At 38.0% G+C, this 15,241-nt stretch overlaps 3 protein-coding genes across 4 annotated transcripts; 1 reads left to right on the forward strand and 2 right to left on the reverse strand.

Annotated features, from left to right (window-relative positions):
* Window positions 1-50: 50 nt before the first annotated feature.
* si:ch211-132g1.1 (T-cell surface antigen CD2) lies at window positions 51-6,054 on the reverse strand. The gene is made up of 5 exons (XM_043248832.1): window positions 5,793-6,054; window positions 5,071-5,364; window positions 4,750-4,977; window positions 3,659-3,838; window positions 51-3,045 (listed from the first exon to the last, which is right to left on the reverse strand). Exons 1-5 carry the CDS (start codon window positions 5,848-5,850, stop codon window positions 2,774-2,776), a joined length of 1,032 nt encoding a protein of 343 aa, XP_043104767.1. The 5' UTR covers window positions 5,851-6,054; the 3' UTR covers window positions 51-2,773.
* A 3,591-nt stretch (window positions 6,055-9,645) lies between these two features.
* On the forward strand, window positions 9,646-12,810 carry LOC122351641. Its single transcript, XM_043248864.1, has 4 exons — window positions 9,646-9,747; window positions 9,894-10,190; window positions 10,553-10,798; window positions 11,769-12,810. Exons 1-4 carry the CDS (start codon window positions 9,660-9,662, stop codon window positions 11,924-11,926), a joined length of 789 nt encoding a protein of 262 aa, XP_043104799.1. The 5' UTR covers window positions 9,646-9,659; the 3' UTR covers window positions 11,927-12,810.
* Window positions 12,811-12,943: 133 nt separating this feature from the next.
* On the reverse strand, window positions 12,944-15,085 carry si:ch211-132g1.6. 2 transcript variants are annotated; one of them, XM_043248853.1, is made up of 5 exons: window positions 14,882-15,085; window positions 14,102-14,395; window positions 13,781-14,008; window positions 13,620-13,646; window positions 12,944-13,298 (listed from the first exon to the last, which is right to left on the reverse strand). In XM_043248853.1, exons 1-5 carry the CDS (start codon window positions 14,937-14,939, stop codon window positions 13,171-13,173), a joined length of 735 nt encoding a protein of 244 aa, XP_043104788.1. In that variant the 5' UTR covers window positions 14,940-15,085; the 3' UTR covers window positions 12,944-13,170. The 2 variants fall into 2 exon arrangements, with proteins under 2 accessions (XP_043104788.1, XP_043104778.1); XM_043248843.1 differs by having other exon boundaries at window positions 13,467-13,646; window positions 14,882-15,084.
* Window positions 15,086-15,241: the final 156 nt, after the last annotated feature.

The raw sequence follows: 15,241 nt of genomic DNA on the forward strand, positions 1-15,241 counted from the left end.
TATCTCTTAAAAAAAAAAAAAAAAAAAAAAAAAAAAAGCTCTGAGAAGCCCTTAATGGGGAAGTAATGCAAAAGAACGAACCGAAAACTTTGAACTGAAAACGGACGATAGGTGCTCAAACTTTCAAATATATAAATGATTATATTTTTTTTCCCTTTTATGGTGAAAGAAAATAAACACACAAAAGGAAGAATGGCTCATTCGGCTCATGCTTTCGTTTTCTACAAAACTTTGAGATACTTTGCGTCCATAAAAAGCGACATTAAGCATAAGCTACATTCAAAGCTGCTTCTGTTAAAATTACAAACTGTCGGGTTAATAAATAAATATAATAATGGTTAATATAATCTTATTTTACAAGTTTTAAGACCTGAGAGACAACAGGCTGCTTACCCTGCTGAAAAAACAGCTAAAACCAGCCTGGGCTTGTTGGCTGGTCTTAGGTGGTTTAAGCTGGAAGCAGCTGGTTTTAGCTAGTTGTCTTCCGGCTGGCAGACCGGAAATGTGAACAAACTCTAAAACCAGCCTGCCGACCAGCTTAAACCTGCTAAGACCAGGCTGGGAGACCAGTTAAAACCAGCCAAGCAGCCTAGGCTGGTTTTAGCTGGGGGGTGTTTTCAGCAGGGTAGTGAGCCTGTAAAATAATTAGTCTGAAAATTTAAATCCAGCCGTCATATACTCACGTTCGCTTCACAAACAGACTTTGCTATTCACTGTATTCTATTATTTAAAAGTTAGACATCTCTAGCAGATACTCGCGGCGTAACGTTGTTTTGATCACTCGAGTTGCGCTTGGGCAGATTGTGTCGTGAAAACCCTCACAATTCCCTTTTTATTCAATGGCATGAACCGGCTTCCATCACAGACAGATCAAAGCAGCAACTGCTTTCGAGCTTTGCATCGTTGCCAACATAAACATTGTTTCGTGATTCTAGCCAGTGCACACTGAATGTGATTTAATGAAAAGTGTTTCAGTTTAGTTTAGCGTTCACTTTTTGCTTTTCTTCAAGCTAAACCCACTTATTATATACGATATTACAGTAATATTCTGACTTCTGGTTGCTTTTCTTTATTCCCGAGTATATGACATGCATTAATCAGACATTTCCCTGGAAACCGACCCTGACCGTGATTTAAAGAGCCCGGTCTCATGAAAATGCATATTGATAGTATCCTAAATAATCGAACCAATCGCGTTGCATAGACGCGCCAATGTCCATTTATGAGTTTTTGTGTTTATTTGACGTTATCTGTTTATAAAAACCTGGTCACCGTTTTTACATGCCTTTCTGCACGTTTCTCCACAGTTTCAAAGACAAACGTCCACTGAGTGGAGCTAAAACACGGGTTCAATATGTGAACCCTGGCACGTTTTAATTTTATTAATACATGCACGTATTTTTTTATTACGTTAAATATCCACGGTCTGCTGCTAAAAGTTAATGCTCTGTTATGTTGGAAATGTGCTCTAAATGCAACCCTGAATCATTAACAAATGCAAAATTTATATAAAAAGGCATTTTTTTTGTCATTTCAACTTTTCTTTACACAGATTTGAATTGCATTATAGTCGTGGCGTCACAGCTGTTTTCACGCGTCTGTGGGTGAGCATGCACTGCATGGTGGATCGGTGGCACGAGGTTAAACACGGCATGGCTTCACAACAGAAAGACTGGCCGACGACAAACAGCCAAGCAAACACAAGGAAATAACGCAAGATCGCACCGATATTACGGTCTATAAATGTTATATACAGAAATCTAAGTGACCTACTTGAAAGTAGAGTTTATTCCTTACAGCATGTTTTTAAAGAGTTTATTTCTTACTGCATATAGAAAGACACGAAAAAGAAAAATGCAATAAATATTTTGACTTTTATTGAAGTATACTATTTACAAGAGTTACTTCTTTGTCTTCATTTAGCCTACCTTGCCGAAAAAACCCAGCTAAAACCACCCTGGCTTTTGTCAGACCAGCTAAAACCAGCTGAGACCAGCCAACCAGCCTAGGGTGGTTTTAGCTGGGTTTTCAGTTCTATATATTATAATGCAAATAATGTAGACATGATGTTTGTACAGGACTAATCTCTTTATATAAAAAATGTATTAAAACTGTAAAAAATAGTAAAAAAAAAAATCAAATATGGTAGCATATCAAAGGTTTATCTAATAAAACGGGATTAGATATTAGGCAAATATCGAATCCCATTTTATTAAATAAATGTCTTTGCTGCTGATCTTCGACGATCCAATGCAACCATACTAATTAGCAAAAATAAACTATCAATTTGGCTTTATTGTTTTTAAATGCTGAAGAGCGCTGAACCTTCTTCTCCTGCATTCTACTGTAAAGACTTTTCCTTCAGCCTAGGTTTTTTTGTTACACGTTTTGGTCTACATTAGCTATGAATAGAGCTTCTCATATTAAAAACACACAGCCAAGCCTCGCTCGCATTTAAAAAGTAACGCAAAAGCAAAGCGATGCATTACTTTCCATAAACTAAGTGGCATAATTAGTTGCTTTTTTTATGGAGTAATGCAATATTTTAACGCACTACATTTAAAAGTAACTTTCCCCAACACTGGAATACTGTACATTGCATTGTAAGTCTTTACAAAAATCATTCTCAGAAAAAGTTTTAAGGACTTTTGTTTAAGGAGCTTTAAGTATAAACGACCATTTCTTTTGGCTGTATGTACGCGAGAACCGTCTTGACATTCTTCATAAGGTGTATGGCTCATTGAAATGGTCCTTCAGTGAACATACGAGCGTCTCACTCCATCAGTCGGTACGGCTCTTCGTGTCTCTTGCGGTGTTGTTTATTCCTCGGTCGAGGTAAGGGTGGAGGGTTGTCCTCGTCGTCCTCGGGCGGGGGTGGAGGTCGACCGCGGGTCTGGGCTTTGGGCTGAGCCTGGGACTGGGCTGGGGTCTGTGAACATGGGTCTTCTAGCGGGATGGGGGGCGCCGGTTGCCCCCTAGCAGTGTGTTTGGACCTGGCCGCGCCGTTTTGATCTTGCAAAACCCTCAGCCTCAGCTCATCTTCATCTGGAAAATATCAAAGCCGAAGATGTTCATGAAAATGTGTTTTGTGACTGATGACTGATATACTGCCAATTAAATCCTATTTTGCATCCTCTCTCTTTCATTAATCCCTCCCTTTCTAGATCCCTGCACGTGACATGAGAGAAAAAAAGCAAATAATAAATTGTACTCATGATTTGCTATTTTGTTCCTCGATGTGCTTTAGTGCCCCTTTAATGTTTCAGAAAACCACATTAAACGTCTGTATACAGGATATTTAGCGGAGCTTATCAGATCTTGTGTCTAGATCTGACTGGAGCCACCTAAACAAAGAGATTTGGCAAATGCATTATCTATTAGTGGCTTAACATAATATATTATACTGTATGTATGCACGTATATTAAAACACATCAAATGTGCTTAAGGTTCAGTGTGTTATCATACAGTAGAGCCTCTAAGCTGAATTGAAGGCATGTGACACGACAGGAATCTACGGTAAAAGACTACTATTTTAAATTGATATAATGAGCAATATTTTTTTTTGCATTGAAAGCTTCATAATCTGACGCTTTTCCTTTTTGTTGAAAACACAAATCCTCAATGCACAATTTCTGAGGCGTTGCGGACATCTCTTACCTTGTTCCTGCTTCGTCTTTTCTCTGCAGCTTCGACATGCACAGATGATGAGGACGCATATCAGCAGCAGCAGAAGGGCTCCGCCGCCCGCTAAAATGCTCACCATGATCCAGAAATCAAAGCCAAAGAGTGTAGAAGGAAACAGGGCTTCACCTGGAGCGCCTGTACCTGCATCTTTACCTGTAAGCAAACGCCAGGAAATCAGAAGAAAACAAGTTGGTCATTCAAAAAACCAAATAAAACAATCTTCAATGTTCCATCACGAGATGGTCCTTAAACCACATAACATAAGTCAATCCTTTGGACACGCTTCTAATTATCTTAACAATCTTTTGATTTTAAAGCTTCTGTTTATATGCTTGGAATTCATTTTGTAGGCTGGAATTAACAAAACTACATCTATAAGTCCGCAGCGTCCACATTCTTCATTTAATAAATGTTCAAAACACATCCTAGATGCTCCTCGTGGAGTTGACTGAGGGCTATCTTCAGCATGACAAAACAAACGCTCTTTAGTATATTCTGGGATGCATTTTAATTTGCTTTACCAATTTTTTTATCCTTTGCAAAGACTGGGACTGTCAGCCATGTTTGCAAACTCAAACTTGATAAATACGTTGAGTATATTTTATACTTACTTATTTTGTGAAAGTTATCAATTCTGTTTTCTATTTAATTTTTTTTGCTATCTTATATTTTTTCTCACTAAAGAACTCCCAGACAGACGTGTATTATTTCAGGTTTGGTGCCACCGATGTGGAACGAAGCAAAAAACAAAGATCACCTCAACTTTTAATTGAATTTAACAGCTGTATTAAGTGACAGGTCTGAGTTTTCTCAGGTGAGCTGTTCTAATGTGAAATTAAGTTGTGATAAAAAAAATTTAAATATTGCAATTTTCTTTTGGATGGATCATTAATTCTGATCTCTTAATATTTAACATCAGTAGTTAAGGTCAGGTCTGTTCATAGTCATGATTTACGTGCTGTCTTTCCTAAAGAATAAAGCACAAGCGTTTGCAAATATATAATAATAATTCATGCAAAGTATGCAAAATGATATGAGAAGTCGGTGAAATTAAAATGACTTACATGATGGTGTAACGCTGTTACTTTCCTCGTTGCTGACCGTATTGCTTACTCTGCATGAGTACGGTTTATTCGCCTCTACTTGATCAGATTTCAAGCTCAGTTCTCCAATATTCATGCTTTTGGCTTCTTTATACCAGGATACAGACAGATCTGTACGGTTCCCAGCATCACAGATGAGTTTAAGACCATCTTTGCAGTCGATCCTCACGGTAGGTTTAGGAGCCTTTGCTGTGACAGAAACATGGCGGTCATTTTCTATTGGAACTACTGCAGAAATATTATTGCGTTGTCTTGGAAAAGTAGAAGTATTTATTTTCTTACCAAAAACTTTAATTTCCTCTTCTCCGCTTGTCTCCGTACCTTTAGTATCATAAAAACTGTATTTATATTTGCCGGTGTTCTTCAGACTAACACTCTGAAATGTTAGTGACCCATTGTCTTCTATTTTTGTTCCACTGAGAGAGTCTGCCCTGATCTTCCCATTTCTTCTGTGAATCACTAACTCACTGGAGAGATGGACCCATTTGACCTCTTTAGATTTATCAATGTTTTTTGACGATAGATCGATGGTGCAGGATGTTCCCTCTAGTAGCTCTGATGTACATTTCACCGAAACTATAACAAACAAAATGATATTAGCATTAAAAACATATTTAATGTGGTTTACTATGAGTAATAAACATCTACATTATACAAAAAAATTATATTTTTCGGTATGGGTTTCTAACCATGGCTAAATATGTTGTAGTGCCCACATTAAAAATGCACGTGTTGCCTTACAGAAATATTTCTACCTGATCAGACTATGAAATCACAAGTGAATTTGAATATTCCTATGTGAAAGTACTCGATTGCTTTCACATGATTCAGTCATTATTTCATTAAATAACCCAATATGGATGAGACCGAAGGATAATGCATACGACTCTCCTTAAGACATTACTCCCAGCGCAACGTTTGATCTCAATAACGAAATACATTAAGGTCCCATCAGTGCACTTCAGTCTACTAACACATCTATACAAAACGCAATCACAACTTACCAGAGAGAGCAGCAAAGCCACAGAGGAACAGAAATAGGAGAGTGCGTTTGCAGCTCATTGCTCTTCTGAAAACAGCAAACGTTCCAGAACCTTTTCACAATCAACTGACAGAAAGAATTTCCTGTTCTCGATCAGAGCTGGCGGTTACGCAGACAGAACCATGAACTGAAGATGTCAGTCGCGCAGACGGAGGCATTCTGACACACTGTGCATCACAGGTGCGTGGAAGGATGCCATCTCATGCGCCGCTGTCGAACAGGTGTTTCCAACTCATTAAAGACAGATCTGACATTTTCTGAGCCTGCTTGGCTATTTTTGCTTTGACTAGGAATGTGGGAGACATTGATTTGATCGTTACTTTACGTGATTTGAGTTGTGCATGTGATCTTTCACTGGATCAATCTAGGCGTTTCTCAACTAGTGGGTCACAACCTAAAAATGAGTTTTGGTTGAAGTGCGAGAAGAAACATCAGTGGCCTTGTGTCGAACTCTACAGAATATGGCGGCGCAAAACCGTCTGTCATTTTGCAAAATATTAAAGCGCGGTATTCGGCCAAATGTGTTTATTTCATACTATGGTGTAAAACATCAACCCTTTCTGCCATGACAGTAAATGCCTAGCCTTATGCTGAACGTATAAAAATAAACCTGACCATTTATACACCGCTTGCCTCGTGGTTTTTTAACATAAACAACTACACTACAATTTCATTTTCATACAATGCTGCCATCTTCTGGACAACTTCTTTTAACCTTATTCCACTGGTATCCAAAGTAAAGATCAAGCACACGAATCCCCCTCGACTGTTATATATTAGTGGATATTTATTATTAAATCCATTAATATTAATAAGCAATTGTATTTTTACTTCACCTTAACTTTAACGGTTTTATTTAATTAGGTACAATCTGGTGCTTTATTGAAATTCGTGCATTATGTTATTAACGCGGTAAAACAAGGTACAAGATAGCATTGTGGTACTATCAAGGTAAATGACCAAAAATATGTCCAAACAACTTTTTGCAAGCTGTGTTTGATTTCATTTTTCTTTTCACTGAACTGAACTTCCATAACTTGTCATTGTTTAATAATGTTCATTGGTTCCCAAACATGCGATAAAGCAAGGAATATGAATGCATGCATTTAAGACGAGTACATTACTGTCCTATGCAGGATGCTTTCAGGAGCCCAGAGACTTTGCTCATACATTGATATTAAAGAGGACCGGTCCATGGAGCGGTGTGCGGAGGCTCTGGTAGAAAACGAATCAGATTGCTGGATCATTCTCGCAGAAACTCTGGACGAGAAGGATTCACAAACCAATTCCCCAAAGGTATAAAAGCGTGCATAAAAAGTATTAAAAACATCATGACGTTTTCAATTCTTCTTTCTGTCACAAGAGGGCACAAACAGACAAGATCCCAAATACAGGCTCAAGACAATAGAGCACTGTTAGAAGACGCCTCAGGAGATTATTGTGAGGAACCAAGGAATGGTGTTTTTATGGAGATCTTGTTAATCTGACAACATTTATTTATATAAATGCATATGCATAGTTGTGTAATGCTTAGATACTTAATTGAACTGAATTAATATTCAGTATTTAAATAATACTCCAAATGCATCATGGCGCCACCGTGCCGAACATTGGTTTAGCCTATAGGTTGTCGTTTTTCGTAAGAAGTCATTGTAACAGAAACTCAAGCCAATATACTGTAATTTCACGTTAAAAATTTACGCTTTAAGGGCTCTGAGAAAAAATCTAAGTGGTTCTAAAACAGACAAAAGTCTTCAGTCCTGTAACTGGCATGCTAAATAAACAAATCGAGTACAAAATGTAGGCTAATACTCTAGTATATCACTGTAAGATCCCCAACACCAACTTCAGATCCCACGCAACTCTGGACAAAAGCACTGGAACCCTTCAGACTCTACGCCGTGGATATCAACAGCAAAGAGCAAAGGACACAATTCACCCTGACTGTTATGGAGTTAATGTAGGTAGCGCGTTTCATATTATGGCATGCACGTGTTATAGTACGTGCGTATAGTACGCCATTTTTCGCGTGCATATGATACGCAATTTATTGGCGTGCATGTGACATGCTTCTACCCCACGACCCTAATCCCACCCATGCATATACACGCCAAAGTCTATTTTATCTATTGCCCGAGTTTTTTATTTGGCGTGCTATTTATACTCACATTCATAAGATCGGGCAGCCTTATCTTTGCCAATATGTATATTAGTTTTATTAGAAATGAATAGCCACCAGTAATAAATAGAACGTGAAGACAAATACATACAATTATATTTAGTATACATTATTTACGATAATGTTAATTATTATTGCATATTATCATATTTATTGATCCTGATCCATAGTGCCTGTCAGCAAACCTTACATTACAAAAGAGTGCCTTCTGGGAGATGCTCCTGAATGTTCCTCAAACTGTGAAGATGAAGCATCTTCTGAAAGTGCAGTCATTTGGAAATACAGCGATGGAGAGACCTCATTACATTTATTTATAGTGTGTGTGTGTGTGTGTGTGTGTTCACTACTCACTGCTGTGTGTGTGTGTGTGTGTGTGTTCACTACTCACTGCTGTGTGTGTGTGTGTGTGTGTGTGTGTTCACTACTCACTGCTGTGTGTGTGTGTGTGTGTGTTCACTACTCACTGCTGTGTGTGTGTGTTCACTATTCACTACTCACTGCTGTGTGTGTGTGTGTGTGTGTGTGTGTGTGTGTGTGTGTGTGTGTGTGTGTGTGTACTCACTGCTGTGTGTGTGTGTGTGTGTGTGTGTGTGTGTTCACTACTCACTGCTGTGTGTGTGTGTGTGTTCACTACTTACTGCTGTGTGTGTGTGTGTGTGTGTGTGTGTTCAGTACTACTCACTGCTGTGTGTGTGTGTGTGTGTGTGTGTGTGTGTGTGTACTCACTGCTGTGTGTGTGTGTGTGTGTGTGTGTTCACTACTCACTGCTGTGTGTGTGTGTGTGTTCACTACTTACTGCTGTGTGTGTGTGTGTGTGTTCACTACTCACTGCTGTGTGTGTGTGTGTGTGTGTGTTCACTACTCACTGCTGTGTGTGTGTGTTCACTACTCACTGCTGTGTGTGTGTGTGTGTGTGTTCACTACTCACTGCTGTGTGTGTGTGTGTGTGTGTGTTCACTACTCACTGCTGTGTGTGTGTGTGTGTGTGTGTGTGTTCACTACTCACTGCTGTGTGTGTGTGTGTGTGTTCACTACTCACTGCTGTGTGTGTGTGTGTGTGTGTGTGTGTGTTCACTACTCACTGCTGTGTGTGTATGTGTGTGTGTGTGTGTGTGTGTGTGTTCACTTCACTACTCACTGCTGTGTGTGTGTGTGTTCACTACTCACTGCTGTGTGTGTGTGTGTGTGTGTGTGTGTCACTACTCACTGCTGTGTGTGTGTGTGTGTGTGTGTGTGTGTGTTCACTACTCACTGCTGTGTGTGTGTGTGTGTGTGTGTGTGTGTTTTTGATTATACGTTAATCTTGATCTTAAAATGTTGAATTCTTATAATATTCAATTTGTTATTGCCTTTTAAAAATTATTATATTCATTAAAATAAATTAAATATTCATATCCTCTGAAAACTGGCCAAGAAATCATAAATTCTGTCATTTTATGTAAACTTATGAGCAAATACGATATATTTAAGGTGCATGATGTAGCTTATGGCGAGTAATCTTCAAGCAAAAAACAGCAGCAAAGTGGCACCCAGTACTAAATGTTCATGGTTTCTGGTTTTGAACTTCCTATATATCTTAGCTCTTAAACCTGATCTTGGGTGTGTAACAGACATTCATAGCAAAGCAGAAGACACATTCATTACACGGAAATGGACTTTTGTATAACAGAAATGTCTCTACAACGCTTGATGTTGGTCGCCATCTGCATTGTGTTCAAAGCCTCAGAAGCTGTTTTAGGTACATGATATTTTTAAGATCTGTTTTTGTCAAGCCTAAAGCTGTTTATTTGAAATTATACTGAAGTGCAAATAATAATGACTGTAGTGAATAACAAATACTTGTTTGCTGGACGTTAACTAACTCTCTCATATTTTATTAATTAGGTGAAGAGGTGAAGAAAGCTGTGGGCGAAACGGTTTCTTTTCGTCCAGAAAATGTAAAGCCTCCTGTAACTATTACATGGAAACAGATAAGTGATTCTGGTACTGTTAAGGCGATTGAATGGGATAATGATGATCAGAGATATTATAAACCTCATCCGAGATTCAGTGACTCCACATCTCTCAATAAGGAAACGGGAGAAATCACTATAAATAATTTAAAACTCGAGCATAGTGGAACGTACATCATTGACATCAACATTAAAGAGCAGAAGCAAAGATTCACCTTGAAAGTTATGGGTGAGTGGATATTAATTATTATGTTAGTAATAATACTGTAAAAGTTTTTTTTATATTTTATGAATTTTTAACATATATTAAAGCTAGTCATTATGTGTAAATGTATTATTATCTGTTAATATATGTTTTAGTTAATTGTAATTAAAACAAAACAATATAAAACAAATTTTCTAACAAAAGTTAGCAAGCTCTTCTCATTTATCATGCAGCGGACATATTTTGCAGCACCATATCAAATAATTCAGTACTATAGTATATATTGTACATAAAGATTGAGCCACGTGATGTTATGACTTGTATTTTAATACTATGATATTGCATTCTGATAACTTCACTTGAGTTTTTCATTGTTTTTTTCACAGAGCGGGTTCCCAGACCTGAGATAACTAAAGAGGACAGCAGTAATCCTGATGTGGTGTATTTAAGATGTGAATACAATGAAATGATCGTCTGGAGGAATTCTGCTGGAGTACTGGAGGATCAGAACAACAAGAAAGAAATCTCAGTTAAAAAAACAGGAAATGCTGAAAACGTCTACACCTGCACACTCAAGAACGATGTGAGCGAAGAGACCAGTGATCCGGTCTACGAGAGAGATCTGTTTAAAGGTAAGACGGCGATTTACTAAAGAGTCTGATTATTTTATTTTTATTTTAGATGTTTTTTTCTCTTCAGAAGTTATAATTACATTCAGCAAGTGTTTATATTCATTATTCACACTTACATCACTGCACTAGAATTAGGTGAAGCAGGTGTCAGATGACGTTTAACGGTCCAAAATGTCACAGAAACACGTTTATTAGACGCAGCCACAGTTTGTGAAACGCTTCTCGAAAGACCGACTAATGGTGGATGTTTGTGAAAGACATAAACCAGCTCAGCTTAAAACTATATCATATTACAGGCTAATTTAACAAATATAACAACAATAATATATAAATAATGTATTGGAAACGCTGCAGTATTTCCTGCTTAACAGGTCCTTTAGCATTAGCAGCGTAATATTTAGTAACATTTAGTAACCGCAACATTAGCAGCGACACCGAAAGCCGCATGCTTTCTTCCGGAGTCATCACTGGCTGACAGAAAGATAAAAATAGGTTGCATAAAAATGTTTCCCCTAAAAAACAAAGCGCTATGAGAACCGTTGTGGGCCTCTGATTAACACACGGCAGGAATACAGTGAATCTGAATGAATCTGATCGAATCTGATTCACTTATTAAGACAGGGATTTGTCACCACCCTGTTATATCGTTACTTGTATTTATTCGTATTACACACTCATACGATGTTTTCTTAGCCTACATGTATTTATTTTTCGTGCATGCTTTTTCCAGCGCAAACACAAGTACATGCTTGAATCTGCTGCACATCTTTACACACATCTTTACGTGTGACATCAGATACCTTTGTAAATAAATACTTTGATGTTTTTTGAATTGAACGTAGGCTATACGTTTGCTTCGAACACTATTTAGGCCTACATTTCTGTCAATAGTATTTAATGACAGAAATTTTACTTTTGGGTGAGCTGCCCCTTTAAAACCCTGAATCTAATTATAAACCTGTCTCATTAGACACACAGGGATCTGTCATTTGGATTGCCATTATTTCAAGCAGCACAGTATTTATCCTCCTTTTTCTGTTTATACCACCTTTTTACGGTAAGACTACTGTTGTGCTTTATCTTTTAAAACATTTAAAATTTCTTATGTTTTTTTTCCATTTGGTTTAAACTCAAAACAAACATTTTTTAAAAATGCAACATATTTTCGAATGAAACATTTGATTGGATTGTTAAACAAAAAATAACTCAAAGCATCCAGACCTAAAGGTTCTGATTCCAAAATCATTTAAATGATGCAGTTTGTGAACATTTGCATTGAGCAATTTTTTATGAAGGTATTTTTGAATGACGCACGTTCGTGAAATGTTTGAATGTGTATTAATAAAGTAAGCAGTCAGTTATGATTTTCACTGTTGGTGTCACAGATTATTGTGCTGCTCGCTCTGGGAGACACAGGACTTCCAGAGTAAGTTTATGTCTGATTTGTTTGTGAAAAGTATTATGTGCAATATCAAAGACAAACTGAACAGTTTTTAGTCTAACAGATAAACTACAGCTATGCTTTAAAATGTTAATCATTAGCATTTTTCCTGTTTTTTTCCTCCTTCAGAAATGAGAGCCGACTCTTTTATTTTGTCCTGATGAAACATTCAGCTTAATCCCGTTCTAAGACTTCTAACAGTTTAGATTTTTTAAATCAGTTTTTAATATTATCCATGGTGCTGTGTATATCTGAACAAGACGTCCAGGACCTCCAGCAGAAAATATTAAAGATACTAGCAGTATATTTGATCGTGTACGTGCTTTTTATTTTCTTGGATGCTTTTTCAGGAAGTACGCGCGGGCTTGAATAAATGCACTTTGTTGCACAAACACGGTTTACGGTATTTTTTTATTTGCAAATTCTGTTAAATCTTGTCTGTCCTCATAAACACACATCCTGTTAGGAGCTATAAGCGGCATAAAACGGTTATTCTGCGCGCTTGTGATCTTACAGGAGCCCCGAAGCTAACGTTAGTTCTTTGTTTTGCGTTTCATAAAAAATAATAAATGATCAAATAAATTCCCACTCCCATGCTTTTGACAGCTGTTTCATGCCAAATAAGTGCAGCATGGAGAAAGACTGAAAACTGAGATGAACTATTCAAGGTACAGTTTCTAATGAAGCATTCAAGGCAGTTTAGCTACTTGTTTTAAGGGTGAGATTTTTATTGTATTTTTTTCATGATGAGCAGACAGTACTATTATTATTAAGTTCAGTTTTAATTATAGTAACAACCTTGAGTTAAAAGTCCCATGGCGTGCATCTTTTGAGAGTTTTATTTTAGTCGTTGATGTACTTTAGGATATATATATATTTGTGGTATAAGTAACAAAAACCATCTCGGCGTGTTTTTACAGCTTTTTTTTTTTTAGGAGCTCTGTGAAAAACAAGCTGTTTGGAAAGCATGAACGCTCAGGTTGTCATCTGTAGTTAGCTGTTGTTCACCGTTTTTTGGCTCTGGTTTGGTATGAATCCTCAGCCTCATCTCTTCTTCATCTGGAAGTTCATCAAAGACAGTTCAAACAATTAGAATGATTCAGATCTCAAATATTCACCAATCATTCAGGTTAACGTTTGAATCATTGAAAAGCACATTCGGGTTTACCATGTTTTCGTGATTACGGTAAATGTAGCTTTCCATCAACTCATAAAACCTACTCTCACCACGTGTGTGCTTCTCGCGTCGTCTGCAGCTTCGACATGCACAGATGATGAGGACACATATCAGCAGCAGCAGAAGGGCTCCGCCGCCCGCTAAAATGCTCACCATGATCCAGAAATCAAAGCCAAAGAGTGTAGAAGGAAACAGGGCTTCACCTGGAGCGCCTGTACCTGCATCTTTACCTGTAAGCAAACGCCAGGAAATCAGCAGCAAACAAGCATTGAAAAAAAAATTCCCAAAAGCTGCAGCATGTATAATTATAACACAAAGTTAGCACTTTGAAGACTAAAAAGCATGTCAAATTAAAATGACTTACATGATGGTGTAACGCTGTTACTTTCCTCGTTGCTGACCGTATTGCTTACTCTGCATGAGTACGGTTTATTCGCCTCTACTTGACCAGATTTCAAGCTCAGTTCTCCAATATTCATGCTTTTGGCTTCTTTATACCAGGATACAGACAGATCTGTACGGTTTCCAGCGTCACAGATGAGTTTAAGACCATCTTTGCAGTCGATCCTCACGGTAGGTTTAGGAGCCTTTGCTGTGACAGAAACATGGCGGTCATTTTCTATTGGAACTACTGCGGAAATATTACTGCGTTGTCTTGGAAGAGTAGAAGTATTTATTTTCTTACCAAAAACTTGAATTTCCTCTTCCCCGCTTGTCTCTGTACCATCAATAGCATATAAACTGTATTTATATTTGCCGGTGTTATTCAGACTAACACTCTGAAACGTTAGTGACCCATTGTCTTCTATATTTGTTCCACTGAGAGTGTTTGTCCTGATCTTCCCATTTCTTCTGTGAATCACTAACTCACTGGAGAGATGGACCCATTTGATCTCTTTAGATTTATCAATGTTTTTTGACGCTAGATCGATGGTGCAGGATGTTCCCTCTAGTAGCTCTGGTGTACATTTCACCGAAACTATAACAAACAAAATGATATTAGCATTAAAAACAAATTTATTATGAGTAATGAACATCTACATTATAAAAAAAAAAATTATATTTCTCGGGATGGGTTTCTTTTTTTAAGTCAAGGGTCACTATCCATCCAGACGCCCAGACTTCCCTCTCCCCAGACACTTCCTCCAGAAGCTGCACCGATCCGTCTGTCGATCTCTCGTTCCATCCTCCCCTCACTCGTGAACAAGACCCCAAGATACTTAAACTCCTCCACCTGAGGCAGGAGCTCCCCGCCAACCTGAAGGGGGCAAGCCACCCTTGTCCGACCGAGAACCATGGCCTCAGACTTAGAAACTTAAGCTCCTGCTCTATCGATAATGCATACGACTCTCCTTAAGACATTACTCCCAGCGCAACGCTTGATCTCAATAACGAAATACATTAAGGTCCCATCAATGCACTTCAGTCTACTAACACATCTATACAAAACGCAATCACAACTTACCAGAGAGAGCAGCAAAGCCACAGAGGAACAGAAATAGGAGAGTGCGTTTGCAGCTCATTGCTCTTCTGAAAACAGCAAACGTTCCAGAACCTTTTCACAATCAACTGACAGAAAGAATTTCCTGTTCTCGATCAGAGCGGGACAATAATCTAGGACAGTTTTTCTCCACTAGTGGGTCACAACCTAAAAAACAGTTTAGCAGTGATGTCATGGTTTTTTAACATAAACAACTGCACCACAATTTCATTTTCATACAATGCTGCCATCTTCTGGATAACTTCTTTTAACCTTATTCCACTGGTATCCAAAGTAAAGATCAAGCACACAAATCCACCTCGACTGTTATGGGTATATTAGTGG

Source organism: Puntigrus tetrazona, chromosome 1 (assembly GCF_018831695.1).
Source record: "Puntigrus tetrazona isolate hp1 chromosome 1, ASM1883169v1, whole genome shotgun sequence".
Taxonomy (NCBI): domain Eukaryota; kingdom Metazoa; phylum Chordata; class Actinopteri; order Cypriniformes; family Cyprinidae; genus Puntigrus; species Puntigrus tetrazona.

Excerpts from the sequence above, each read along its gene's own strand:
- si:ch211-132g1.1 (XM_043248832.1), bottom strand. The coding sequence starts at position 5,850 with ATGAGCTGCAAACGCACTCTCCTATTTCTGTTCCTCTGTGGCTTTGCT. Across the intron at positions 4,978-5,070 it reads AGAGGAAATTAAAGTTTTTG|CAAAGGCTCCTAAACCTACC; the intron begins GTAAGAAAATAA and ends TTTCTGTCACAG. Across the intron at positions 3,046-3,658 it reads AAAGACGAAGCAGGAACAAG|ATGAAGATGAGCTGAGGCTG; the intron begins GTAAGAGATGTC and ends GATATTTTCCAG.
- LOC122351641 (XM_043248864.1), top strand. The coding sequence starts at position 9,660 with ATGGACTTTTGTATAACAGAAATGTCTCTACAACGCTTGATGTTGGTC. Across the intron at positions 9,748-9,893 it reads AGCCTCAGAAGCTGTTTTAG|GTGAAGAGGTGAAGAAAGCT; the intron begins GTACATGATATT and ends TTTATTAATTAG. Across the intron at positions 10,799-11,768 it reads CGAGAGAGATCTGTTTAAAG|ACACACAGGGATCTGTCATT; the intron begins GTAAGACGGCGA and ends CTGTCTCATTAG.
- si:ch211-132g1.6 (XM_043248843.1), bottom strand. The coding sequence starts at position 14,939 with ATGAGCTGCAAACGCACTCTCCTATTTCTGTTCCTCTGTGGCTTTGCT. Across the intron at positions 14,396-14,881 it reads TGGCTTTGCTGCTCTCTCTG|TTTCGGTGAAATGTACACCA; the intron begins GTAAGTTGTGAT and ends TGTTTGTTATAG. Across the intron at positions 13,299-13,466 it reads ACGCGAGAAGCACACACGTG|ATGAAGAAGAGATGAGGCTG; the intron begins GTGAGAGTAGGT and ends ATGAACTTCCAG.